Source organism: Sphaerodactylus townsendi, linkage group LG09, assembly GCF_021028975.2.
Source record: "Sphaerodactylus townsendi isolate TG3544 linkage group LG09, MPM_Stown_v2.3, whole genome shotgun sequence".
Taxonomy (NCBI): domain Eukaryota; kingdom Metazoa; phylum Chordata; class Lepidosauria; order Squamata; family Sphaerodactylidae; genus Sphaerodactylus; species Sphaerodactylus townsendi.
This window is the reverse complement of record NC_059433.1, coordinates 70,485,594-70,513,414: the sequence shown is the minus strand read 5'-3', so window position 1 is coordinate 70,513,414 and position 27,821 is coordinate 70,485,594. Positions and strand designations below refer to the sequence as shown.

General features: G+C 72.8%; 1 protein-coding gene across 1 annotated transcript in view; it reads right to left on the bottom strand.

The window, feature by feature from the left end:
• Window positions 1-27,821, bottom strand: part of ST3GAL1 (ST3 beta-galactoside alpha-2,3-sialyltransferase 1) — a 79,709-nt gene that overhangs the window by 7,912 nt on the left and 43,976 nt on the right. Inside the window, exons 2-3 of the mRNA XM_048508581.1 lie at window positions 17,602-18,062; window positions 488-591 (exon numbers count right to left, since the gene is read on the bottom strand). Of these exons, the coding sequence (XP_048364538.1) occupies window positions 488-591; window positions 17,602-18,022 (525 nt within the window). The 5' untranslated portion in view covers window positions 18,023-18,062. The remainder of the gene's footprint in view (window positions 1-487; window positions 592-17,601; window positions 18,063-27,821) is intronic.

Below are 27,821 nucleotides of genomic sequence, written 5' to 3'. Positions count from 1 at the left end.
AACCTGCACGCTTTCCCCCCCCTAGGAGCATTATCCAGGTTAACCCCCATGTCACGGTATTTCGGCAGCTCTCTCTGGTTGCCAAAATTCATTTCTCCACCAAGGAGAGACAGATACCTTTTCTTTCACTCTCGCAGAGACGCTCACGAAATCAAGCGTTTCTCAATTCCCAAACAGTCCTCAGACTTCTGAAGTATGTTTCACTGTTCATTCCTGCAGCCTCGAAACATCAATTCGCTTTGGGGTTGCCCTTCAAGCTGCCGTAATTTTCTTTGCTCCGTCTCATTTACTTTCACTTTTTTCCCGCTGACCTTTTTTCCACGGGGCTTTCAAAGACGGTCGGATCAAAGTGACCTTTTCCCTCCCCGCATCAATGAGAGGGGGGGGGGGGAGTTTGGACAGTGTGCCGCAGGGCCCATGGCAGATTAACATCCGGTCACAAACGATTCTGTCGATTACCGCTTGCTCTACAGCAAACAAGTCTCACTGAATATGAAACCGCAAAATGACCACCTAGGATGGCTGCCAGAAACCCCTGTGGGATTCTTGTGAACGTGGGCCAGGAATAGAGGGCAGGCTTGCGCTGGAACCCTGCTAACAGAGAACCCACCAAGCACTTGATGACCGAGGGCTTCTTTCTAACCGGACAGCCAGCTGGAGAGCCAGTGTGGTGTAGTGGTTAAGAGCAGGTAGGTTGTAACATGGAGAACCAGGTTTGATTCCCTACCTCCACCTGAGTGGCCGAGGCTTATCAGGTGAACCAGATGTGTTTTCACATGCCTACATTCCTGCTGGGTGACTTTGGACTAATCACAGTTCTTCAGAACTCTCTCAACCCCACCTACCTCGCAGGGTGTTTGTTGTGGGGGTGAGAGGGAAAGGAGCTTGTAAGCTGCCTTGAGTCTCCTTACAGGACAGAAAAGTGAGGTATAAATCCAAAACTCTTCTCTTCTTTTTCTTCTTCTTTAATCCCAACAAAGACATTGCTCTCAGCTCCTGCAAACTGACAGCCAAACGTCTCAAACCATGAGTCGTTTTGCTGTTTCATTCCTTGTTCAACCCACTGTCCAAATACAGCAAGCTGGTCTGCAGGATGTAGAATTTCAGAGCAGGGAATGGAGAATGCCTGCCCTCGGCCCTCAAAGCAGCCATCTTTTTTTGTGAGTTGTTCTTGCTAAACTGAGAGCCTAGGACAGGGGTAGGGAACCTGCGGCTTGAGAGCCGCATGTGGCTCTTCTGCCCTTGCACTGTGGCTCTACGAGCCAAGACGCCGGCCCCATCCTTGCCTGCCCTGCAGGCAGCAGGGCGGGCACACCAACTGCCCGTGGTCGGCTGGGCCACACCGCAGGCTTCCCCTCTCGCCCGCCCCGTTGGAGCGGGGTGGGTGCTTTCCCAGCGGCCGGCTCCTTGCCCACCCTGCAGGCAGCAGGGCGGGCGCATCCATGCCCTTCTCAGAATGAGCAGAGTAAAAGGTAAAAAAAACCCCAATATATATAGTGTTATCTTTATTTTAAATGTCAAAAATTATTTGCGGCTCCAAGTGTTTTCTTTTCCCGTGGAAAACGAGTCCAAATGGCTCTTTGAGTGTTAAAGGTTCCCTACCCCTGGCCTAGGAGAATAAATGGAAATTTCACCTATTACGAGGGAGAGAAGAGGTAGGCGAGTCTTTTGGGACTAGCCTTCTCTGTGTGCCAACCTCACATGGTCTGACGGGCTGGTGAATATGCAGAAGAGCTTCTCAACTAGTAGCTCCCAGTTTGGGCCCGCTTTGGTCCCAGACTTTAATCAGCCCCACAGCTGATGGTCTTGCAGCCCGATCCGCAAGCACCTGGCAGCCAGCGATGATGCCACTGCCACGCTGCCTCCAGAGGATGGCCGCCTGAAAGCCCCCTTCCCGGAACCCCTCAGTGGCACTGGTGTTTACTTGGACATTAGAATAGCTCCGCAGTGGCACCTGCTTTAAGGTTCCAGTGCTGTGGAGTGTGCAAGTGGTATGCCCCAAATGCCGGTGGATGGAATAAATGCAGCAGTGGCGTAGGAGGTTAAGAGCTCATGTATCTAATCTGGAGGAACCGGGTTTGATTCCCAGCTCTGCCGCCTGAGCTGTGGAGGCTTATCTGCGGAATTCAAATTAGCCTGTGCACTGCCACACACGCCAGCTGGGTGACCTTGGGCTAGTCATAGCTTCTCGGAGCTCTCTCAGCCCCACCTACCTCACAGGGTGTTTGTTGTGAGGGGGGAAGGGCAAGGAGATTGTAAGCCCCTTTGAGTTTGGATATAAATCCAAACTCCTCCACTTCCTCTTCCTCTTCCTCTTCCTCTTCCTCTTCCTCTTCCTCTTCCTCTTCCTCTTCCTCTTCCTCTTCCTCTTCCTCTTCCTCTTCCTCTTCCTCTTCCTCTTCCTCTTCCTCTTCCTCTTCCTCTTCCTCTTCCTCTTCCTCTTCCTCTTCCTCTTCCTCTTCCTCTTCCTCTTCCTCTTCCTCTTCCTCTTCTTCTTCCTCCTCCTCTTCCTCTTCCCCCCCCCCCCCCCCCCCCCCCCCCCCCCCCCCCCCCCCCCCCCCCCCCCCCCCCCCCCCCCCCCCCCCCCGCCCCCCACCCCCCCCTCCCCCCCCCCCCCCCCCTCCCTTCCCCCCCCCCCCCCCCCCCCCCCCCCCCCACCCCCCCCCCCCCCCCCCCCCCCCCCCCCCCACCACACCCCCCCCCCACCCCCCCCCCCCCCCACCCCCCCCCCCCCCCCCCCCCCCCCCCCCCCACCCCCCCCCCCCCCCCCCCCCCCCCCCCCCCACCCCCCCCCCCCCCCACCCCCCCCCCCCCCCACCCCCCCCCCCCCCCACCCCCCCCCCCCCCCACCCCCCCCCCCCCCCACCCCCCCCCCCCCCCACCCCCCCCCCCCCCCACCCCCCCCCCCCCCCACCCCCCCCCCCCCCCACCCCCCCCCCCCCCCACCCCCCCCCCCCCCCACCCCCCCCCCCCCCCACCCCCCCCCCCCCCCACCCCCCCCCCCCCCCACCCCCCCCCCCCCCCACCCCCCCCCCCCCCCACCCCCCCCCCCCCCCACCCCCCCCCCCCCCCACCCCCCCCCCCCCCCACCCCCCCCCCCCCCCACCCCCCCCCCCCCCCACCCCCCCCCCCCCCCACCCCCCCCCCCCCCCACCCCCCCCCCCCCCCACCCCCCCCCCCCCCCACCCCCCCCCCCCCCCACCCCCCCCCCCCCCCACCCCCCCCCCCCCCCACCCCCCCCCCCCCCCACCCCCCCCCCCCCCCACCCCCCCCCCCCCCCACCCCCCCCCCCCCCCACCCCCCCCCCCCCCCACCCCCCCCCCCCCCCACCCCCCCCCCCCCCCACCCCCCCCCCCCCCCACCCCCCCCCCCCCCCACCCCCCCCCCCCCCCACCCCCCCCCCCCCCCACCCCCCCCCCCCCCCACCCCCCCCCCCCCCCACCCCCCCCCCCCCCCACCCCCCCCCCCCCCCACCCCCCCCCCCCCCCACCCCCCCCCCCCCCCACCCCCCCCCCCCCCCACCCCCCCCCCCCCCCACCCCCCCCCCCCCCCACCCCCCCCCCCCCCCACCCCCCCCCCCCCCCACCCCCCCCCCCCCCCACCCCCCCCCCCCCCCACCCCCCCCCCCCCCCACCCCCCCCCCCCCCCACCCCCCCCCCCCCCCACCCCCCCCCCCCCCCACCCCCCCCCCCCCCCACCCCCCCCCCCCCCCACCCCCCCCCCCCCCCACCCCCCCCCCCCCCCACCCCCCCCCCCCCCCACCCCCCCCCCCCCCCACCCCCCCCCCCCCCCACCCCCCCCCCCCCCCACCCCCCCCCCCCCCCACCCCCCCCCCCCCCCACCCCCCCCCCCCCCCACCCCCCCCCCCCCCCACCCCCCCCCCCCCCCACCCCCCCCCCCCCCCACCCCCCCCCCCCCCCACCCCCCCCCCCCCCCACCCCCCCCCCCCCCCACCCCCCCCCCCCCCCACCCCCCCCCCCCCCCACCCCCCCCCCCCCCCACCCCCCCCCCCCCCCACCCCCCCCCCCCCCCACCCCCCCCCCCCCCCACCCCCCCCCCCCCCCACCCCCCCCCCCCCCCACCCCCCCCCCCCCCCACCCCCCCCCCCCCCCACCCCCCCCCCCCCCCACCCCCCCCCCCCCCCACCCCCCCCCCCCCCCACCCCCCCCCCCCCCCACCCCCCCCCCCCCCCACCCCCCCCCCCCCCCACCCCCCCCCCCCCCCACCCCCCCCCCCCCCCACCCCCCCCCCCCCCCACCCCCCCCCCCCCCCACCCCCCCCCCCCCCCACCCCCCCCCCCCCCCACCCCCCCCCCCCCCCACCCCCCCCCCCCCCCACCCCCCCCCCCCCCCACCCCCCCCCCCCCCCACCCCCCCCCCCCCCCACCCCCCCCCCCCCCCACCCCCCCCCCCCCCCACCCCCCCCCCCCCCCACCCCCCCCCCCCCCCACCCCCCCCCCCCCCCACCCCCCCCCCCCCCCACCCCCCCCCCCCCCCACCCCCCCCCCCCCCCACCCCCCCCCCCCCCCACCCCCCCCCCCCCCCACCCCCCCCCCCCCCCACCCCCCCCCCCCCCCACCCCCCCCCCCCCCCACCCCCCCCCCCCCCCACCCCCCCCCCCCCCCACCCCCCCCCCCCCCCACCCCCCCCCCCCCCCACCCCCCCCCCCCCCCACCCCCCCCCCCCCCCACCCCCCCCCCCCCCCACCCCCCCCCCCCCCCACCCCCCCCCCCCCCCACCCCCCCCCCCCCCCACCCCCCCCCCCCCCCACCCCCCCCCCCCCCCACCCCCCCCCCCCCCCACCCCCCCCCCCCCCCACCCCCCCCCCCCCCCACCCCCCCCCCCCCCCACCCCCCCCCCCCCCCACCCCCCCCCCCCCCCACCCCCCCCCCCCCCCACCCCCCCCCCCCCCCACCCCCCCCCCCCCCCACCCCCCCCCCCCCCCACCCCCCCCCCCCCCCACCCCCCCCCCCCCCCACCCCCCCCCCCCCCCACCCCCCCCCCCCCCCACCCCCCCCCCCCCCCACCCCCCCCCCCCCCCACCCCCCCCCCCCCCCACCCCCCCCCCCCCCCACCCCCCCCCCCCCCCACCCCCCCCCCCCCCCACCCCCCCCCCCCCCCACCCCCCCCCCCCCCCACCCCCCCCCCCCCCCACCCCCCCCCCCCCCCACCCCCCCCCCCCCCCACCCCCCCCCCCCCCCACCCCCCCCCCCCCCCACCCCCCCCCCCCCCCACCCCCCCCCCCCCCCACCCCCCCCCCCCCCCACCCCCCCCCCCCCCCACCCCCCCCCCCCCCCACCCCCCCCCCCCCCCACCCCCCCCCCCCCCCACCCCCCCCCCCCCCCACCCCCCCCCCCCCCCACCCCCCCCCCCCCCCACCCCCCCCCCCCCCCACCCCCCCCCCCCCCCACCCCCCCCCCCCCCCACCCCCCCCCCCCCCCACCCCCCCCCCCCCCCACCCCCCCCCCCCCCCACCCCCCCCCCCCCCCACCCCCCCCCCCCCCCACCCCCCCCCCCCCCCACCCCCCCCCCCCCCCACCCCCCCCCCCCCCCACCCCCCCCCCCCCCCACCCCCCCCCCCCCCCACCCCCCCCCCCCCCCACCCCCCCCCCCCCCCACCCCCCCCCCCCCCCACCCCCCCCCCCCCCCACCCCCCCCCCCCCCCACCCCCCCCCCCCCCCACCCCCCCCCCCCCCCACCCCCCCCCCCCCCCACCCCCCCCCCCCCCCACCCCCCCCCCCCCCCACCCCCCCCCCCCCCCACCCCCCCCCCCCCCCACCCCCCCCCCCCCCCACCCCCCCCCCCCCCCACCCCCCCCCCCCCCCACCCCCCCCCCCCCCCACCCCCCCCCCCCCCCACCCCCCCCCCCCCCCACCCCCCCCCCCCCCCACCCCCCCCCCCCCCCACCCCCCCCCCCCCCCACCCCCCCCCCCCCCCACCCCCCCCCCCCCCCACCCCCCCCCCCCCCCACCCCCCCCCCCCCCCACCCCCCCCCCCCCCCACCCCCCCCCCCCCCCACCCCCCCCCCCCCCCACCCCCCCCCCCCCCCACCCCCCCCCCCCCCCACCCCCCCCCCCCCCCACCCCCCCCCCCCCCCACCCCCCCCCCCCCCCACCCCCCCCCCCCCCCACCCCCCCCCCCCCCCACCCCCCCCCCCCCCCACCCCCCCCCCCCCCCACCCCCCCCCCCCCCCACCCCCCCCCCCCCCCACCCCCCCCCCCCCCCACCCCCCCCCCCCCCCACCCCCCCCCCCCCCCACCCCCCCCCCCCCCCACCCCCCCCCCCCCCCACCCCCCCCCCCCCCCACCCCCCCCCCCCCCCACCCCCCCCCCCCCCCACCCCCCCCCCCCCCCACCCCCCCCCCCCCCCACCCCCCCCCCCCCCCACCCCCCCCCCCCCCCACCCCCCCCCCCCCCCACCCCCCCCCCCCCCCACCCCCCCCCCCCCCCACCCCCCCCCCCCCCCACCCCCCCCCCCCCCCACCCCCCCCCCCCCCCACCCCCCCCCCCCCCCACCCCCCCCCCCCCCCACCCCCCCCCCCCCCCACCCCCCCCCCCCCCCACCCCCCCCCCCCCCCACCCCCCCCCCCCCCCACCCCCCCCCCCCCCCACCCCCCCCCCCCCCCACCCCCCCCCCCCCCCACCCCCCCCCCCCCCCACCCCCCCCCCCCCCCACCCCCCCCCCCCCCCACCCCCCCCCCCCCCCACCCCCCCCCCCCCCCACCCCCCCCCCCCCCCACCCCCCCCCCCCCCCACCCCCCCCCCCCCCCACCCCCCCCCCCCCCCACCCCCCCCCCCCCCCACCCCCCCCCCCCCCCACCCCCCCCCCCCCCCACCCCCCCCCCCCCCCACCCCCCCCCCCCCCCACCCCCCCCCCCCCCCACCCCCCCCCCCCCCCACCCCCCCCCCCCCCCACCCCCCCCCCCCCCCACCCCCCCCCCCCCCCACCCCCCCCCCCCCCCACCCCCCCCCCCCCCCACCCCCCCCCCCCCCCACCCCCCCCCCCCCCCACCCCCCCCCCCCCCCACCCCCCCCCCCCCCCACCCCCCCCCCCCCCCACCCCCCCCCCCCCCCACCCCCCCCCCCCCCCACCCCCCCCCCCCCCCACCCCCCCCCCCCCCCACCCCCCCCCCCCCCCACCCCCCCCCCCCCCCACCCCCCCCCCCCCCCACCCCCCCCCCCCCCCACCCCCCCCCCCCCCCACCCCCCCCCCCCCCCACCCCCCCCCCCCCCCACCCCCCCCCCCCCCCACCCCCCCCCCCCCCCACCCCCCCCCCCCCCCACCCCCCCCCCCCCCCACCCCCCCCCCCCCCCACCCCCCCCCCCCCCCACCCCCCCCCCCCCCCACCCCCCCCCCCCCCCACCCCCCCCCCCCCCCACCCCCCCCCCCCCCCACCCCCCCCCCCCCCCACCCCCCCCCCCCCCCACCCCCCCCCCCCCCCACCCCCCCCCCCCCCCACCCCCCCCCCCCCCCACCCCCCCCCCCCCCCACCCCCCCCCCCCCCCACCCCCCCCCCCCCCCACCCCCCCCCCCCCCCACCCCCCCCCCCCCCCACCCCCCCCCCCCCCCACCCCCCCCCCCCCCCACCCCCCCCCCCCCCCACCCCCCCCCCCCCCCACCCCCCCCCCCCCCCACCCCCCCCCCCCCCCACCCCCCCCCCCCCCCACCCCCCCCCCCCCCCACCCCCCCCCCCCCCCACCCCCCCCCCCCCCCACCCCCCCCCCCCCCCACCCCCCCCCCCCCCCACCCCCCCCCCCCCCCACCCCCCCCCCCCCCCACCCCCCCCCCCCCCCACCCCCCCCCCCCCCCACCCCCCCCCCCCCCCACCCCCCCCCCCCCCCACCCCCCCCCCCCCCCACCCCCCCCCCCCCCCACCCCCCCCCCCCCCCACCCCCCCCCCCCCCCACCCCCCCCCCCCCCCACCCCCCCCCCCCCCCACCCCCCCCCCCCCCCACCCCCCCCCCCCCCCACCCCCCCCCCCCCCCACCCCCCCCCCCCCCCACCCCCCCCCCCCCCCACCCCCCCCCCCCCCCACCCCCCCCCCCCCCCACCCCCCCCCCCCCCCACCCCCCCCCCCCCCCACCCCCCCCCCCCCCCACCCCCCCCCCCCCCCACCCCCCCCCCCCCCCACCCCCCCCCCCCCCCACCCCCCCCCCCCCCCACCCCCCCCCCCCCCCACCCCCCCCCCCCCCCACCCCCCCCCCCCCCCACCCCCCCCCCCCCCCACCCCCCCCCCCCCCCACCCCCCCCCCCCCCCACCCCCCCCCCCCCCCACCCCCCCCCCCCCCCACCCCCCCCCCCCCCCACCCCCCCCCCCCCCCACCCCCCCCCCCCCCCACCCCCCCCCCCCCCCACCCCCCCCCCCCCCCACCCCCCCCCCCCCCCACCCCCCCCCCCCCCCACCCCCCCCCCCCCCCACCCCCCCCCCCCCCCACCCCCCCCCCCCCCCACCCCCCCCCCCCCCCACCCCCCCCCCCCCCCACCCCCCCCCCCCCCCACCCCCCCCCCCCCCCACCCCCCCCCCCCCCCACCCCCCCCCCCCCCCACCCCCCCCCCCCCCCACCCCCCCCCCCCCCCACCCCCCCCCCCCCCCACCCCCCCCCCCCCCCACCCCCCCCCCCCCCCACCCCCCCCCCCCCCCACCCCCCCCCCCCCCCACCCCCCCCCCCCCCCACCCCCCCCCCCCCCCACCCCCCCCCCCCCCCACCCCCCCCCCCCCCCACCCCCCCCCCCCCCCACCCCCCCCCCCCCCCACCCCCCCCCCCCCCCACCCCCCCCCCCCCCCACCCCCCCCCCCCCCCACCCCCCCCCCCCCCCACCCCCCCCCCCCCCCACCCCCCCCCCCCCCCACCCCCCCCCCCCCCCACCCCCCCCCCCCCCCACCCCCCCCCCCCCCCACCCCCCCCCCCCCCCACCCCCCCCCCCCCCCACCCCCCCCCCCCCCCACCCCCCCCCCCCCCCACCCCCCCCCCCCCCCACCCCCCCCCCCCCCCACCCCCCCCCCCCCCCACCCCCCCCCCCCCCCACCCCCCCCCCCCCCCACCCCCCCCCCCCCCCACCCCCCCCCCCCCCCACCCCCCCCCCCCCCCACCCCCCCCCCCCCCCACCCCCCCCCCCCCCCACCCCCCCCCCCCCCCACCCCCCCCCCCCCCCACCCCCCCCCCCCCCCACCCCCCCCCCCCCCCACCCCCCCCCCCCCCCACCCCCCCCCCCCCCCACCCCCCCCCCCCCCCACCCCCCCCCCCCCCCACCCCCCCCCCCCCCCACCCCCCCCCCCCCCCACCCCCCCCCCCCCCCACCCCCCCCCCCCCCCACCCCCCCCCCCCCCCACCCCCCCCCCCCCCCACCCCCCCCCCCCCCCACCCCCCCCCCCCCCCACCCCCCCCCCCCCCCACCCCCCCCCCCCCCCACCCCCCCCCCCCCCCACCCCCCCCCCCCCCCACCCCCCCCCCCCCCCACCCCCCCCCCCCCCCACCCCCCCCCCCCCCCACCCCCCCCCCCCCCCACCCCCCCCCCCCCCCACCCCCCCCCCCCCCCACCCCCCCCCCCCCCCACCCCCCCCCCCCCCCACCCCCCCCCCCCCCCACCCCCCCCCCCCCCCACCCCCCCCCCCCCCCACCCCCCCCCCCCCCCACCCCCCCCCCCCCCCACCCCCCCCCCCCCCCACCCCCCCCCCCCCCCACCCCCCCCCCCCCCCACCCCCCCCCCCCCCCACCCCCCCCCCCCCCCACCCCCCCCCCCCCCCACCCCCCCCCCCCCCCACCCCCCCCCCCCCCCACCCCCCCCCCCCCCCACCCCCCCCCCCCCCCACCCCCCCCCCCCCCCACCCCCCCCCCCCCCCACCCCCCCCCCCCCCCACCCCCCCCCCCCCCCACCCCCCCCCCCCCCCACCCCCCCCCCCCCCCACCCCCCCCCCCCCCCACCCCCCCCCCCCCCCACCCCCCCCCCCCCCCACCCCCCCCCCCCCCCACCCCCCCCCCCCCCCACCCCCCCCCCCCCCCACCCCCCCCCCCCCCCACCCCCCCCCCCCCCCACCCCCCCCCCCCCCCACCCCCCCCCCCCCCCACCCCCCCCCCCCCCCACCCCCCCCCCCCCCCACCCCCCCCCCCCCCCACCCCCCCCCCCCCCCACCCCCCCCCCCCCCCACCCCCCCCCCCCCCCACCCCCCCCCCCCCCCACCCCCCCCCCCCCCCACCCCCCCCCCCCCCCACCCCCCCCCCCCCCCACCCCCCCCCCCCCCCACCCCCCCCCCCCCCCACCCCCCCCCCCCCCCACCCCCCCCCCCCCCCACCCCCCCCCCCCCCCACCCCCCCCCCCCCCCACCCCCCCCCCCCCCCACCCCCCCCCCCCCCCACCCCCCCCCCCCCCCACCCCCCCCCCCCCCCACCCCCCCCCCCCCCCACCCCCCCCCCCCCCCACCCCCCCCCCCCCCCACCCCCCCCCCCCCCCACCCCCCCCCCCCCCCACCCCCCCCCCCCCCCACCCCCCCCCCCCCCCACCCCCCCCCCCCCCCACCCCCCCCCCCCCCCACCCCCCCCCCCCCCCACCCCCCCCCCCCCCCACCCCCCCCCCCCCCCACCCCCCCCCCCCCCCACCCCCCCCCCCCCCCACCCCCCCCCCCCCCCACCCCCCCCCCCCCCCACCCCCCCCCCCCCCCACCCCCCCCCCCCCCCACCCCCCCCCCCCCCCACCCCCCCCCCCCCCCACCCCCCCCCCCCCCCACCCCCCCCCCCCCCCACCCCCCCCCCCCCCCACCCCCCCCCCCCCCCACCCCCCCCCCCCCCCACCCCCCCCCCCCCCCACCCCCCCCCCCCCCCACCCCCCCCCCCCCCCACCCCCCCCCCCCCCCACCCCCCCCCCCCCCCACCCCCCCCCCCCCCCACCCCCCCCCCCCCCCACCCCCCCCCCCCCCCACCCCCCCCCCCCCCCACCCCCCCCCCCCCCCACCCCCCCCCCCCCCCACCCCCCCCCCCCCCCACCCCCCCCCCCCCCCACCCCCCCCCCCCCCCACCCCCCCCCCCCCCCACCCCCCCCCCCCCCCACCCCCCCCCCCCCCCACCCCCCCCCCCCCCCACCCCCCCCCCCCCCCACCCCCCCCCCCCCCCACCCCCCCCCCCCCCCACCCCCCCCCCCCCCCACCCCCCCCCCCCCCCACCCCCCCCCCCCCCCACCCCCCCCCCCCCCCACCCCCCCCCCCCCCCACCCCCCCCCCCCCCCACCCCCCCCCCCCCCCACCCCCCCCCCCCCCCACCCCCCCCCCCCCCCACCCCCCCCCCCCCCCACCCCCCCCCCCCCCCACCCCCCCCCCCCCCCACCCCCCCCCCCCCCCACCCCCCCCCCCCCCCACCCCCCCCCCCCCCCACCCCCCCCCCCCCCCACCCCCCCCCCCCCCCACCCCCCCCCCCCCCCACCCCCCCCCCCCCCCACCCCCCCCCCCCCCCACCCCCCCCCCCCCCCACCCCCCCCCCCCCCCACCCCCCCCCCCCCCCACCCCCCCCCCCCCCCACCCCCCCCCCCCCCCACCCCCCCCCCCCCCCACCCCCCCCCCCCCCCACCCCCCCCCCCCCCCACCCCCCCCCCCCCCCACCCCCCCCCCCCCCCACCCCCCCCCCCCCCCACCCCCCCCCCCCCCCACCCCCCCCCCCCCCCACCCCCCCCCCCCCCCACCCCCCCCCCCCCCCACCCCCCCCCCCCCCCACCCCCCCCCCCCCCCACCCCCCCCCCCCCCCACCCCCCCCCCCCCCCACCCCCCCCCCCCCCCACCCCCCCCCCCCCCCACCCCCCCCCCCCCCCACCCCCCCCCCCCCCCACCCCCCCCCCCCCCCACCCCCCCCCCCCCCCACCCCCCCCCCCCCCCACCCCCCCCCCCCCCCACCCCCCCCCCCCCCCACCCCCCCCCCCCCCCACCCCCCCCCCCCCCCACCCCCCCCCCCCCCCACCCCCCCCCCCCCCCACCCCCCCCCCCCCCCACCCCCCCCCCCCCCCACCCCCCCCCCCCCCCACCCCCCCCCCCCCCCACCCCCCCCCCCCCCCACCCCCCCCCCCCCCCACCCCCCCCCCCCCCCACCCCCCCCCCCCCCCACCCCCCCCCCCCCCCACCCCCCCCCCCCCCCACCCCCCCCCCCCCCCACCCCCCCCCCCCCCCACCCCCCCCCCCCCCCACCCCCCCCCCCCCCCACCCCCCCCCCCCCCCACCCCCCCCCCCCCCCACCCCCCCCCCCCCCCACCCCCCCCCCCCCCCACCCCCCCCCCCCCCCACCCCCCCCCCCCCCCACCCCCCCCCCCCCCCACCCCCCCCCCCCCCCACCCCCCCCCCCCCCCACCCCCCCCCCCCCCCACCCCCCCCCCCCCCCACCCCCCCCCCCCCCCACCCCCCCCCCCCCCCACCCCCCCCCCCCCCCACCCCCCCCCCCCCCCACCCCCCCCCCCCCCCACCCCCCCCCCCCCCCACCCCCCCCCCCCCCCACCCCCCCCCCCCCCCACCCCCCCCCCCCCCCACCCCCCCCCCCCCCCACCCCCCCCCCCCCCCACCCCCCCCCCCCCCCACCCCCCCCCCCCCCCACCCCCCCCCCCCCCCACCCCCCCCCCCCCCCACCCCCCCCCCCCCCCACCCCCCCCCCCCCCCACCCCCCCCCCCCCCCACCCCCCCCCCCCCCCACCCCCCCCCCCCCCCACCCCCCCCCCCCCCCACCCCCCCCCCCCCCCACCCCCCCCCCCCCCCACCCCCCCCCCCCCCCACCCCCCCCCCCCCCCACCCCCCCCCCCCCCCACCCCCCCCCCCCCCCACCCCCCCCCCCCCCCACCCCCCCCCCCCCCCACCCCCCCCCCCCCCCACCCCCCCCCCCCCCCACCCCCCCCCCCCCCCACCCCCCCCCCCCCCCACCCCCCCCCCCCCCCACCCCCCCCCCCCCCCACCCCCCCCCCCCCCCACCCCCCCCCCCCCCCACCCCCCCCCCCCCCCACCCCCCCCCCCCCCCACCCCCCCCCCCCCCCACCCCCCCCCCCCCCCACCCCCCCCCCCCCCCACCCCCCCCCCCCCCCACCCCCCCCCCCCCCCACCCCCCCCCCCCCCCACCCCCCCCCCCCCCCACCCCCCCCCCCCCCCACCCCCCCCCCCCCCCACCCCCCCCCCCCCCCACCCCCCCCCCCCCCCACCCCCCCCCCCCCCCACCCCCCCCCCCCCCCACCCCCCCCCCCCCCCACCCCCCCCCCCCCCCACCCCCCCCCCCCCCCACCCCCCCCCCCCCCCACCCCCCCCCCCCCCCACCCCCCCCCCCCCCCACCCCCCCCCCCCCCCACCCCCCCCCCCCCCCACCCCCCCCCCCCCCCACCCCCCCCCCCCCCCACCCCCCCCCCCCCCCACCCCCCCCCCCCCCCACCCCCCCCCCCCCCCACCCCCCCCCCCCCCCACCCCCCCCCCCCCCCACCCCCCCCCCCCCCCACCCCCCCCCCCCCCCACCCCCCCCCCCCCCCACCCCCCCCCCCCCCCACCCCCCCCCCCCCCCACCCCCCCCCCCCCCCACCCCCCCCCCCCCCCACCCCCCCCCCCCCCCACCCCCCCCCCCCCCCACCCCCCCCCCCCCCCACCCCCCCCCCCCCCCACCCCCCCCCCCCCCCACCCCCCCCCCCCCCCACCCCCCCCCCCCCCCACCCCCCCCCCCCCCCACCCCCCCCCCCCCCCACCCCCCCCCCCCCCCACCCCCCCCCCCCCCCACCCCCCCCCCCCCCCACCCCCCCCCCCCCCCACCCCCCCCCCCCCCCACCCCCCCCCCCCCCCACCCCCCCCCCCCCCCACCCCCCCCCCCCCCCACCCCCCCCCCCCCCCACCCCCCCCCCCCCCCACCCCCCCCCCCCCCCACCCCCCCCCCCCCCCACCCCCCCCCCCCCCCACCCCCCCCCCCCCCCACCCCCCCCCCCCCCCACCCCCCCCCCCCCCCACCCCCCCCCCCCCCCACCCCCCCCCCCCCCCACCCCCCCCCCCCCCCACCCCCCCCCCCCCCCACCCCCCCCCCCCCCCACCCCCCCCCCCCCCCACCCCCCCCCCCCCCCACCCCCCCCCCCCCCCACCCCCCCCCCCCCCCACCCCCCCCCCCCCCCACCCCCCCCCCCCCCCACCCCCCCCCCCCCCCACCCCCCCCCCCCCCCACCCCCCCCCCCCCCCACCCCCCCCCCCCCCCACCCCCCCCCCCCCCCACCCCCCCCCCCCCCCACCCCCCCCCCCCCCCACCCCCCCCCCCCCCCACCCCCCCCCCCCCCCACCCCCCCCCCCCCCCACCCCCCCCCCCCCCCACCCCCCCCCCCCCCCACCCCCCCCCCCCCCCACCCCCCCCCCCCCCCACCCCCCCCCCCCCCCACCCCCCCCCCCCCCCACCCCCCCCCCCCCCCACCCCCCCCCCCCCCCACCCCCCCCCCCCCCCACCCCCCCCCCCCCCCACCCCCCCCCCCCCCCACCCCCCCCCCCCCCCACCCCCCCCCCCCCCCACCCCCCCCCCCCCCCACCCCCCCCCCCCCCCACCCCCCCCCCCCCCCACCCCCCCCCCCCCCCACCCCCCCCCCCCCCCACCCCCCCCCCCCCCCACCCCCCCCCCCCCCCACCCCCCCCCCCCCCCACCCCCCCCCCCCCCCACCCCCCCCCCCCCCCACCCCCCCCCCCCCCCACCCCCCCCCCCCCCCACCCCCCCCCCCCCCCACCCCCCCCCCCCCCCACCCCCCCCCCCCCCCACCCCCCCCCCCCCCCACCCCCCCCCCCCCCCACCCCCCCCCCCCCCCACCCCCCCCCCCCCCCACCCCCCCCCCCCCCCACCCCCCCCCCCCCCCACCCCCCCCCCCCCCCACCCCCCCCCCCCCCCACCCCCCCCCCCCCCCACCCCCCCCCCCCCCCACCCCCCCCCCCCCCCACCCCCCCCCCCCCCCACCCCCCCCCCCCCCCACCCCCCCCCCCCCCCACCCCCCCCCCCCCCCACCCCCCCCCCCCCCCACCCCCCCCCCCCCCCACCCCCCCCCCCCCCCACCCCCCCCCCCCCCCACCCCCCCCCCCCCCCACCCCCCCCCCCCCCCACCCCCCCCCCCCCCCACCCCCCCCCCCCCCCACCCCCCCCCCCCCCCACCCCCCCCCCCCCCCACCCCCCCCCCCCCCCACCCCCCCCCCCCCCCACCCCCCCCCCCCCCCACCCCCCCCCCCCCCCACCCCCCCCCCCCCCCACCCCCCCCCCCCCCCACCCCCCCCCCCCCCCACCCCCCCCCCCCCCCACCCCCCCCCCCCCCCACCCCCCCCCCCCCCCACCCCCCCCCCCCCCCACCCCCCCCCCCCCCCACCCCCCCCCCCCCCCACCCCCCCCCCCCCCCACCCCCCCCCCCCCCCACCCCCCCCCCCCCCCACCCCCCCCCCCCCCCACCCCCCCCCCCCCCCACCCCCCCCCCCCCCCACCCCCCCCCCCCCCCACCCCCCCCCCCCCCCACCCCCCCCCCCCCCCACCCCCCCCCCCCCCCACCCCCCCCCCCCCCCACCCCCCCCCCCCCCCACCCCCCCCCCCCCCCACCCCCCCCCCCCCCCACCCCCCCCCCCCCCCACCCCCCCCCCCCCCCACCCCCCCCCCCCCCCACCCCCCCCCCCCCCCACCCCCCCCCCCCCCCACCCCCCCCCCCCCCCACCCCCCCCCCCCCCCACCCCCCCCCCCCCCCACCCCCCCCCCCCCCCACCCCCCCCCCCCCCCACCCCCCCCCCCCCCCACCCCCCCCCCCCCCCACCCCCCCCCCCCCCCACCCCCCCCCCCCCCCACCCCCCCCCCCCCCCACCCCCCCCCCCCCCCACCCCCCCCCCCCCCCACCCCCCCCCCCCCCCACCCCCCCCCCCCCCCACCCCCCCCCCCCCCCACCCCCCCCCCCCCCCACCCCCCCCCCCCCCCACCCCCCCCCCCCCCCACCCCCCCCCCCCCCCACCCCCCCCCCCCCCCACCCCCCCCCCCCCCCACCCCCCCCCCCCCCCACCCCCCCCCCCCCCCACCCCCCCCCCCCCCCACCCCCCCCCCCCCCCACCCCCCCCCCCCCCCACCCCCCCCCCCCCCCACCCCCCCCCCCCCCCACCCCCCCCCCCCCCCACCCCCCCCCCCCCCCACCCCCCCCCCCCCCCACCCCCCCCCCCCCCCACCCCCCCCCCCCCCCACCCCCCCCCCCCCCCACCCCCCCCCCCCCCCACCCCCCCCCCCCCCCACCCCCCCCCCCCCCCACCCCCCCCCCCCCCCACCCCCCCCCCCCCCCACCCCCCCCCCCCCCCACCCCCCCCCCCCCCCACCCCCCCCCCCCCCCACCCCCCCCCCCCCCCACCCCCCCCCCCCCCCACCCCCCCCCCCCCCCACCCCCCCCCCCCCCCACCCCCCCCCCCCCCCACCCCCCCCCCCCCCCACCCCCCCCCCCCCCCACCCCCCCCCCCCCCCACCCCCCCCCCCCCCCACCCCCCCCCCCCCCCACCCCCCCCCCCCCCCACCCCCCCCCCCCCCCACCCCCCCCCCCCCCCACCCCCCCCCCCCCCCACCCCCCCCCCCCCCCACCCCCCCCCCCCCCCACCCCCCCCCCCCCCCACCCCCCCCCCCCCCCACCCCCCCCCCCCCCCACCCCCCCCCCCCCCCACCCCCCCCCCCCCCCACCCCCCCCCCCCCCCACCCCCCCCCCCCCCCACCCCCCCCCCCCCCCACCCCCCCCCCCCCCCACCCCCCCCCCCCCCCACCCCCCCCCCCCCCCACCCCCCCCCCCCCCCACCCCCCCCCCCCCCCACCCCCCCCCCCCCCCACCCCCCCCCCCCCCCACCCCCCCCCCCCCCCACCCCCCCCCCCCCCCACCCCCCCCCCCCCCCACCCCCCCCCCCCCCCACCCCCCCCCCCCCCCACCCCCCCCCCCCCCCACCCCCCCCCCCCCCCACCCCCCCCCCCCCCCACCCCCCCCCCCCCCCACCCCCCCCCCCCCCCACCCCCCCCCCCCCCCACCCCCCCCCCCCCCCACCCCCCCCCCCCCCCACCCCCCCCCCCCCCCACCCCCCCCCCCCCCCACCCCCCCCCCCCCCCACCCCCCCCCCCCCCCACCCCCCCCCCCCCCCACCCCCCCCCCCCCCCACCCCCCCCCCCCCCCACCCCCCCCCCCCCCCACCCCCCCCCCCCCCCACCCCCCCCCCCCCCCACCCCCCCCCCCCCCCACCCCCCCCCCCCCCCACCCCCCCCCCCCCCCACCCCCCCCCCCCCCCACCCCCCCCCCCCCCCACCCCCCCCCCCCCCCACCCCCCCCCCCCCCCACCCCCCCCCCCCCCCACCCCCCCCCCCCCCCACCCCCCCCCCCCCCCCCCCCCCCCCCCCCCCCCCCCCCCCCCCCCCCCCCCCCCCCCCCCCCCACCGCCCCCCCCCCCCCCGAACCCCACCCCCCCCCGCCCCCCCCCCCCCCCCCCCCCCCCCCCCCCCCCCCCCCCCCCCCCCCCCCCCCCCCCCCCCCCCCCCCTCCCCCCCCCCCCCCCCCCCCCCCCCCCCCCTCCCCTTGCATGCCACCCCTCCCCTCCCCATCCCTCTGCTAGGGTGGGTGGGCCATGTCCAGATGCCAGGCCCCCTCCCCTTCCCTGTACAGAAGCTAATGGGACTGTTCAGCATGAAAACTTGGCAGGCGAAACTTGGCAGGCGAAACTTGGCAGGCGAAACTGCCCCTCCCACAACCCAGCCCTCTTCGTCTCCTTCCCAGCTTACTAGCCACCATTTGTAGCTCTCCGGAGGCATGACGGCATTCCGGGCAGTCAAGAGCGGCTGCATCGTGTGGTTGAACCTCTCGTCGAACCAGGACGAGGCCCCCGGCTCAGAGATGCAGGTGTTACAGCTGCAGGGCCTCACGGGATGTTTCACCAGTTTCCAAAACTGGTCGATAATCTGCATAGGGTCCCAAACGTTCATGACGGTGTTGTGGGTGTAATTCAGGAGGAACGACGTGATGGTGATGACGAAGAACAAGGTCAGCGTGAACACTTTCAGGGTCCTCTTCCGGCCGGCGAACATTTTGACCTGCAGCTACCTCAGCCCGAGCAAAACGTGGTGACTGGGGTGAGAAAAAAGAGGAAACAGGGTTTGTTTGACATGGAAATAAGTTTTATTTAAGGCCCCTTCCGCACACTTTTGCAACTGTTTGCAAGTGGATTTTGCCATTCCACACAGCTTTAAAGAGCACTGAAAGCAGTTTGAAAGTGCATTATTCTGCATGTGCGGAATGAGCCTAAGATTTTCATAGCTGGTTGTTGTGGGTTTTCCGGGCTATGTGGCTGTAGTGGCTGGACACAGTGTGTAACAGACTTCCCTCTGTGGTAGACCTCTGAAGATGCCAGCCACAGATGCAGGCGAAACGTTAGGAACAAGATCTACCAGACCACGGCCACGCAGCCCAGAAAACCCACCACAACCAGTTTATTTAAGACATTGAAATAAGTACAATTTCATAAGTATTGATGTTACATATAGAAATATGACAATAGTTAGACAAGTTTTCGTATTTGTCACTTATATATCTCCAAATTAACATTTCTATTTTTAAGTTGTTACTAATATTTTCTTATTAGAAGGATCCGTTTTGTATAAGTATCTTATCAGAGGATTCCAGACAGCTTAAGATCATAAGAACATAAGAACTAGCCTGCTGGATCAGACCAGAGTCCATGTAGTCCAGCATTCTGCTACTCGCAGTGGCCCACCAGGTACCTTTGGGAGCTCACATGCAGGATGTGAAAGCAATGGCCTTCTGCTGCTACTCCTCCTGAGCACGTGGTCTGCTAAGGCATTTGCAATCTGAGATCAAGGAGGATCAAGATTGGTAGCCATAGATCGACTACTCCTCCATAAATCTGTCCAAGCCCTTTTTAATGCTATCCAGGTTAGAGGCCATCACTACCTCCTGTGGCAGCATATTCCAAACACCAATCACACAGAAGTGTTTCTTTTTATTAGTCCTAATTCTCTCCCCCCCTTCCCCAGCATTTTCAATGAGTGCCCCCTGGTTCTACTATTGTGAGAAAGAGAGAAAAATTTCTCTCTGTCAACATTTTCTACCCCATGCATAATTTTATAGACTTCAATCACATCCCCCCTCAGACGTCTTCTCTCCAAACTAAAGAGCCCCAAACGCTGCAGCCTCTCCTCATAAGGAAGGTGCTCCAATCCTTCAATCATCCTCGTTACCCTTCTCTGCACTTTTTCTATCTTTTCGATATCCTTTTTGAGATATCCTTTTTGAGCTTGATAAGAGTCCAAGAAGTTTTTGTTGAGGAGAGCCGTAAGTCTGTCTGCTGTTCTGTAATCTTGGATTTTTTGAAACCATTCTTCAATAGATGGTAAATCCTGACATTTCCAGTATCTGGCAATTACTATTCTAGCTGCTGTGAATATGTAATATAACTTGTTTTTCTTAGTGCTGTCTTGGTTATTCTTGTGTCAGGAAACAGAAGGGAGCAGCAGTGGCGTAGTGTTTAAGAGCAGGTGTGCTCTAATCTGGAGGAACCGCGTTTGATTCCCCGTTCTGCCGGCTGAACTGTGGAGGTTTATCTGGGAATTCAGATTAGCCTGTGCACTCCCACACAAGCCAGCTGGGTGACCTTGGGCTAGTCACAGTTCTGAGCTCTCTCAGCCCCACCTACCTCCGGGGGGCGGGGGGAAGAGTTTGTAAGCCGATAGCTGAGCTTGTAAGACAATAGTCCGAATGAAGCAATGCAAACTCCACAACCAGATACATTCCTTGGTGTTATATTGAGTACAATTGTCATACCACAACCAATCAAAACTTTTCAAGAAGCATTCAAATGCTGACATCAACCACTGTTTTAAATATTAACGAGAGCATTCTCTTACAAGACCATCGAGCTAGCTGGCCACCCGGATAAAAATCCGACCTCGTGATTACTTCTTTGGCTCGTGCCTTATGTAATGTGATTCAAATAAAGTTTATATCAAAGACAGGTCCCCTTGATTCATTTCAGGGGCCAGGAAAACTTTTCAGTTCAGACTGCGATTGTAGCTTCACGGCCGTGTCCTCCAAAAAGCTTTATTTGAACTGCAGTATTCAAATTGTCTCAACAGAGAATGTTCTCACGAATATTTGAAACAATAATTGATTGCCAGCCTTTGAATGCTTCTCGAAAAGTTTTGATTTGTTGTTGTACGAGACATATACTCACCATAACACCAGGGATGTTATCTGGTTGTGAAGGCTGCGTTGCTTTATTAGGACTATTAGGCTTTATTAGGACTGTTGTCTTACAAGTTACTGTCATTGCTATAGTGTAATGCTTTTGGTTGACTTGTATTGAACTAACCCCAAAGTACTGTATAATGGTGGGATTTCTTTGCTACCTGGGTATCCAAAGAGAAGGGGAAACTGTGCCAGGGAGTTCCCTGGATCTTTCTATTTAACTTAAGGCATTTCACCTGAAGAATTCAGATTAGCCTGTACACTCCCACACATGCCAGCTGGGTGACCTTGGGCTAGTCACAGCTTCTCGGAGCTCTCTCAGCCCCACCCACCTCACAGGGTGTTTGTTGTGAGGGGGGAAGGGAAAGGAGATTGTAAGCCCCTTTGAGTCTCCTGCAGGAGAGAAAGGGGGGATATAAATCCAAACTCCTCCTCCTCCTCCTCCTCCTCTTCTTCTTCATCATCATCATCATCATCATTCCAAAACAATAAAAATCAAATGTTGGGTTCTCATGCTGAGAAATTGACAATATTATAATGTCACCTTTTCTGCAACTTAAATCACTGAATGTTCTGTAAGCAAATTCCTTCAGACACGCCCTGTTCACACGGAACAGTGGAGGCACGTTCAGTTGGCACAGCTGAGGTCTGTTCACACATTATAGTGAGTGGAGGTCCATCCTGCATACATCTGTTTGTAAGGGTGACCTTTGGCCAGTCACAGTTCTCTCAGAACTCTCTCAGCTTCACCAATCCTACATTGTGCCGGTTGTGGGCAGGGGAAGGGAACAGGCTGTGAGAAAAGCGAGGTATCAATTTAAACTCTGGCCCCTTCCGCACACGCAAAATAATGCGTTTTCAAACCACGTTCACAACTGTTTGCAAGTGGATTTTGCTATTCCGCACAGCTTCAAAGAGCACTGAAAGCAGTTTGAAAGTGCATTATTCTGCATGTGCGGAATGAGCCTCTTCTTCTTTTTCTCTATGGCCCCTTCCGCACACGCAAAATAATGCGTTTTCAAACCACGTTCACAACTGTTTGCAAGTGGATTTTGCCATTCCGCACAGCTTCAAAGAGCACTGAAAGCAGTTTGAAAGTGCATTATTCTGCATGTGCGGAATGAGCCTATGATTCTAGCTGTATGCACCTCCGTCTCACCCACAACCTTCATTGTGGTCTTTTGAACTGGAGAGTGTGTACACTGAAATGGAATCTCATGCATGCAAAACACTTCCTCTATCACAGACCCCGTCACCCTCTTCCAGGAACTCCCCACATACACACACATTCTGAAGTTAGATAAGCAACATAATAACGAGCTTAATGTAAACAACCTTGTCATTTTTTAAACAAAAACCAAGATGGTATGCATGAGTCAATGCAATCTTATCTACACTGAAGAATGCAGATGCCATACAGAAACATTTTTTCCCAAGTGTAGTATAATTAGTTTGGGGGGACCGGACTTCCAAATTGCATTTTCTGGGCACACAGAGGGAAAATGCAAGGTCCCTCTTTTTTTGGGGGGGGGGAGAGGGGGAATGGACATGATAGCTATGTGAGCAGCAGCGGCGTAGGAGGTTAAGAGCTTGTGTATCTAATCTGGAGGAACCGGGTTTGATTCCCAGTTCTGCTGCCTGAGCTGTGGAGGCTTATCTGGGGAATTCAGATTAGCCTGGGCACTCCCACACACGCCGGCTGGGTGACCTTGGGCTAGTCACAGCTTCTCAGAGCTCTCTCAGCCCCACCTACCTCACAGGGTGTTTGTTGTGAGGGGGGAAGGGCAAGGAGATTGTAAGCCCCTTTGAGTCTCCTGCAGGAGAGAAAGGGGGGATAGAAATCCAAACTCTTCTTCTTCTTCTATGTTTAAATATCTGAAGGGATGCCATGTCGAAGAGGGAGCAAACTTGTTTTTTGCTGCCTCAGAGACTAGGACACGGAGTAACAGATTCAAGGTGCAGGAAAAGAGATTCCACCTAAACATTAGGAAGAACATTCTGACTATCAGGGCTGATCCACAGTGGAATTTATTGCCTCGCAGAGTGGTGGAGTCTTCTCCTTTGGAGGTTTTTCAACAGAGGCTGGATGAACATATGTCGGGAGTGCTTTGATTGTATATTCCTGCATGGCAGGGGGCTTGGACTTGATGGCCCTGGTGGTCTCTTCCATCTCTATGATTCTATAGGCATGGATTGTGAACATAGTGTTGATATGTGTAGGAATAAATTTTAGATGAGGAGGTTCCTTCCCCTTGACTGGTTGAAAAAGGAACATTCCTGAGCATAGCGGTAGAGATATACCAATGCAGACTCTGTGTTTATGAGCTAATGAGTCCGTTCATGCCCGCTGCACCCTGTCCATGCGCCCTGAAATCAATGCATACAATGTCATCTGTGGAGAAGAGGAAGAGGAAGAGGAAGAGGAAGAGGAAGAGGAAGAGGAAGAGGAAGAAGAAGAAGAAGAAGAAGAAGAAGAAGAAGAAGAAGAAGAAGAAGAAGAAGAAGAAGAAGAAGAAGAAGAAGAAGAAGAAGAAGAAGAAGAAGAAGAAGAAGAAGAAGAAGAAGAAAAGTTTGGATTTATATCCCCCCTTTCTCTCCTGTAGGAGACTCAAAGGGGCTTACAATCTCCTTTCCCTTCCCCCCTCACAACAAACACCCTGTGAGTTAGGTGGGGCTGAGAGAGCTCCGAGTAGCTGTGACTAGCCCAAGGTCACTCAGCTGGCGTGTGTGGGAGTGCACAGGCTAATCTGAATTCCCCAGATCAGCCTCCATAGCTCAGGCGGCAGAGCTGGGAATCAAACCCGGTTCCTCCAGATTAGATACACGAGCTCTTAACCTCCTACGCCACTGCGTAGGTACCTCCTCTTGTATTTTCCCACCCCCACAAATTTCCATTCGCCTTCCTTCCTAGATCAGGTTCCATCAGTAGTAACCTGGGAACAGGGCATATTCAGCAATGGCCCCACTTCTGGGGAATGGATTGCCAAATGAAACCCAGGATAGCTTGTAGAGGTGGGGGGTGGGGTTTTTTCATTACATTGCATTACATAGAAATTCTCCTCAATGTACTAGTTTTTGTTGATTGGTGGGGCTTGCTGTGTTGTGGTTAGATCAGAACTTGGAGGCCATTTCTGCCAGGTGGAAGGGGTGGGGGATTCATTTTAGGCCTAGCCCTTTTCTAATTCCCGTGAGAGCTGTCCAGAACCCCTGTAAAAACTTCTGGGGAACAAAGATGGAGGCCAGTGACATCACAGGAAGTGGAAAAAAATCAACATCCTGCCTCTCTGGACTAGGGAAGGAAATCACCCATCCAAGATGCCCTAAGTCGCCTCCAGGAGAACCCCTGTTCAAAACTATGCAACTTTCCACTGCTCTAGGTTTTTTCTTATTGCCTCCTTGGAACCGGGACTCCCTTGATTTAATCCAGGTGTCCAAGGCGCTGTTTTCCCAAGAAAGTCCTCCCAAGAGGAATTATGGCCTCATTTGAGCAGAAGCATGAAAAAAAAAACAGCAAGATCAGAAAGAACCCGGCCACAGAATCTCAAAGTCTGAAGGGCTTTGAAGTGCCACTCGGGTACCTTCAAGGTCTGGACTTAAGAACGGCCCATAAATTTCGGGTGGACAGCTGGCTCCCTCCTCGCCTTCCACAGCTCATTACAGGGCTGAGTCCCACACTAATGAGGCTAAGCTTAAAATGCACCAGTGCGCGTTGGAGTAAAGTAATGCAATCAAAACTCTTTCCATTACACCAGCATTTGTACAAGCTGCTCTTTCTGCCGACAAGAAGGAGGAGGAGGAGGAGGAGGAGGAGGAGTTTGGATTTATATCCCCCCTTTCTCTCCTGCAGGAGACTCAAAGGGGCTTACAATCTCCTTGCCGTTCCCCCCCACAACAAACACCCTGCGTAAGAGGTTAAGAGCTCGTGTATCTAATCTGGAGGAACTGGGTTTGATTCCCCGCTCTGCCACCTGAGCTGCGGAGGCTTATCTGGGGAATTCAGGTTAGCCTGTACACTCCCACACACTGGGTGTGGGTGACCTTGGGCTAGTCACAGCTTCTCGGAGCTCTCTCAGCCCCACCTACCTCATAGGGTGTTTGTTGTGAGGGGGGAAGGGCAAGGAGATTGTCAGCCCCTTTGAGTCTCCTTACAGGAGAGAAAGGGGGGGATATAAATCCAAACTCTTCTTCTTCTTCTTCTTCTTCTATTTGAAGGGAGCAGGGAGCAGAGGATGTGGAAGACTCATGTCTCACACATGGGAGAGCGGCTGCCAGTCAGAGCAGACAATACGGATCTTGCTGGACCAAAAGGTCTGATTCTGTATGAGGGAGCTTTATCTGTTCATGGGAAGAGCAACATATGGGCCCCTTCCACACATGCAGAATCATGCACTTTCAATCCACTTTCACAACGGTTTGCAAGTGGATTTTGCTATTCAAATCCAGCTGCAAAGTGCATCGAAAGCGGATTGAAAGCGCATTATTCCGCACGTGCGGAAGGGGCCATATCTACATACACCAAGACAAAAACCAAGCAAACCCCCAAAATCAATTAAAAACTTGGAAAACTTTCAAGGGGACAACGGAGTCGGTGACTTCAGCGGTGGTGGGACGAGCTGCCTAGTATGAAACTACTTTTCCTGGTTCCCGTTCAGGTCTCCCCCCGGCCTCCTTTCACAACGTTTTCAGCCACTCCCTTCCCCGCCCTCAAATACATTTAGACGGCAGCAGCCTCCGTGAACCTTTATCAGCTGACCTCGGAAGGTTGCATTCCACCAAAGCCGGTAAACAGATCCCCATCTTAGGCAATATGCTTAAAACGTTCATTTCATTTCCTGCATTTGGGGTTTTTTTCCTTTCCTTTTTTTAAATCAAGCGTATAAAGACAGTGACACAATTGCTGACCTTTAGAAGGCCGGCGGACGATCGCTATCGATGCAAGGAATGCCGTGGCACCGTATCAAAGTCTCTCGGCTGCGACTGAGTACATTAATTTAATAGCCATTCTTTAGGGTGTGTAAAAATATACACGGCGTGTTGTTTTTCCCCCCTGCTGGTTTTGGTGCCCCCGTGCATTTAAGAGTTCCTGTTTGCATGTTTAACATGTTAATAGCTAACCTGGAACCTGATCCTGGCTTCATCTGTATTTTGCAACCCCATCTTATTGGGCATTAAATAATGAAGCACGGTGTTTTTTTTTTTTTTTAAAGATTATTTTGCCAGAACCACGGCTCAGCTGTAAAGAATCTGCTTGGTATGCAGAAGGTCACAGATTCCGTCCTCGGTGGCTTTTATTAAAAGAGCAGGCGTTGGTGATGTCAAAAACCTCTATGTGAGACTCAGGAGAGCTATCTGTCAGCTCAATCCAGAGTAGGCTGGGGGGCGGGACAGCACCGCCCTGCGCTCTCCAGAGGGCTTTTCCACAGCGCAGGAAGCCCGAAAAACAAAGCAACCCCCCCAACAGACACACAACGAGAAAACCCTAGGTGGAATCTCCTGGGGGAGGAGGAGGAGGAGGAGAAAGAGGAGGAAGAGGAGGGAGAAGAAGAATTTGGATTTATACCCCACCTTTCTTAGCAAGAGAGAGAGACCTTTGGAGAGACTGGCCACTGAGGGTGCCCCTGCCCCCTCCTCTTTACCCCCATGGGCCCTAATACCATCAAGACCCATTATTAAAATGCTTTAAGATATGACTGTTGTTTTAATTATATGTATGTTTTTAGCTGATGTTTTATCTGTACCCTGAGCCCTTCGAGGATAGGGCGGTATACTAAATTTAATTATTATTAACAACAACAACAACTACTACAACTACTACAACTACTACAACTACTACAACTACTACAACTACTACTACTACTACTACTCACAGAAAAAGATGGCTACTTTGAGGGCCGAGGGCAGGCATTCTCCATGCCCAGCTCTGAAATTCTACACCCTGCAGACCAGCTTGCTGTATTTGGACAGTGGGTTGAAAAAGGAACGAAACAGCAAAACGTCTCATGGTTTGAGACGTTTGGCTGTCAATTTGCAGGAGCTGAGAGCAACTTCTTTGTTGGAATTAAAGAAGAGGAGAAGAGTTTTGGATTTATACCTCACTTTTCTTTCCTGTAAGAAGTCTCAAGGTGGTTTACAAACCCATTTTTCCTTCCTCTCCCCAGAACAGACACCTTGAGAGGCAGGTGGGGCTGAGAGAGTTCAGAGAGAACTGTGACTAGCCCAAGGTCACCCAGCAGGCTTCATTTGGAGGAGTGGAGAAAGAAGAGAAGAGGAGTTTGGATTTATACCCCACTTTTGTTTCCTGTAAGGAGTCTCAAGGTGGTTTACAAACTCCTTTTCCCTATCTCCTCCCACAACATACATCTTGAGAGGTAGGTGGGGCTGAGAGAGTTTGGAGACAACTGTGACAAGCCCAAGGTCACCCAGTAGGCTTCATGTGTAGGAGCAAGAAAACAAATCTAGTTCACCAGATAAGAGGCGGCTGCTCATGTGGAAGAGGAGGGAATCAAACCTAGTTCTCCACATTGGAATCCTGCTTTTAACCACTAAATCATACAGGCTGTCCAAACAAACTTGCTTCACTATATTAGAGTTCGCCACTCAGGTGGAGGAGTGGGGAATCAAACCCAGTTCTCCAGATTAGAGTCCACTGCTCTTAACCACTACATCATGCTGGAGGGTAACTTGATCAATCCATGGAGGATAGGTCTATCAGAAGCATGATGGAACCTCCAGGTGCAGAGGCAGCGTACCTCTGCATATCAGAATCCGTGTCTTCCTAACTTGTCCGTGTTCCCACAGCCAGACTTGATGGCTCCTCATCCATGAAGGCGGTTCTTGTGAGCATAGTACACACTGTGCCAATTACGGAACTGTAAATAATATTGAAATGGCCTTGGACTGACGGGGTTAATCGCTGCTGATTTATAGATCCCGCCAACTGGCGCTGGCCCACAGCTCGAGACCTCTCGTCCTTCATGCACAAACACACGGAACGTGCCCTGTTCCCCATGCAAAGGTCACCCGTGCCAAAACCTTGGTCTCCGGGGCACATTGGCCTGTGCTGGCCTGGTGCTTGGATGGCAGCCATAACATCGGCTGGTGAAGCAGAACAGCGTTACTAATAGCTGGGTTTGGAGCTCTCGCTCTGAATGCTTCTGTATCACGATATCCTTTGTTCACTCTAACAAGTCAGAGGTGCTCCCAGCTCTGTGCTGTCTTTATGAAAGTGTTTGTATCTGGCAAGCTGACCCTTTGCCTTGTGACCAGAACCCAGAGCTTGCCACTGGAAAACCCAGGGCGTTTCCCCACTTAGCATGATCCCCCCCCTATGCCGCGCGCTGCTCTCAGTGCACGGCATCCCTGGCGCGCGCCCGGGCGTCCCCACGATCCCGCGCTCTGCCACTTGAGGCGCCCTTTGCAAGAGCACCAGGGATGCCACGCTCTGAGGGGGTGCGACAGCGGCAGCGTCGGGGCGGCTGCGCTGTTGCCGCCCCTCTCGTGGGGAGTGCCAGGGGACCCCGCGCTACTCTCCTCAAGTAGCGTGGGGCTTAAGGTAAGTGGGGAAAGGCCCCCAAATGCTTGCACTAGAATAACACTTTGTTCTTCTAAAGCGCTTTCTTGGTT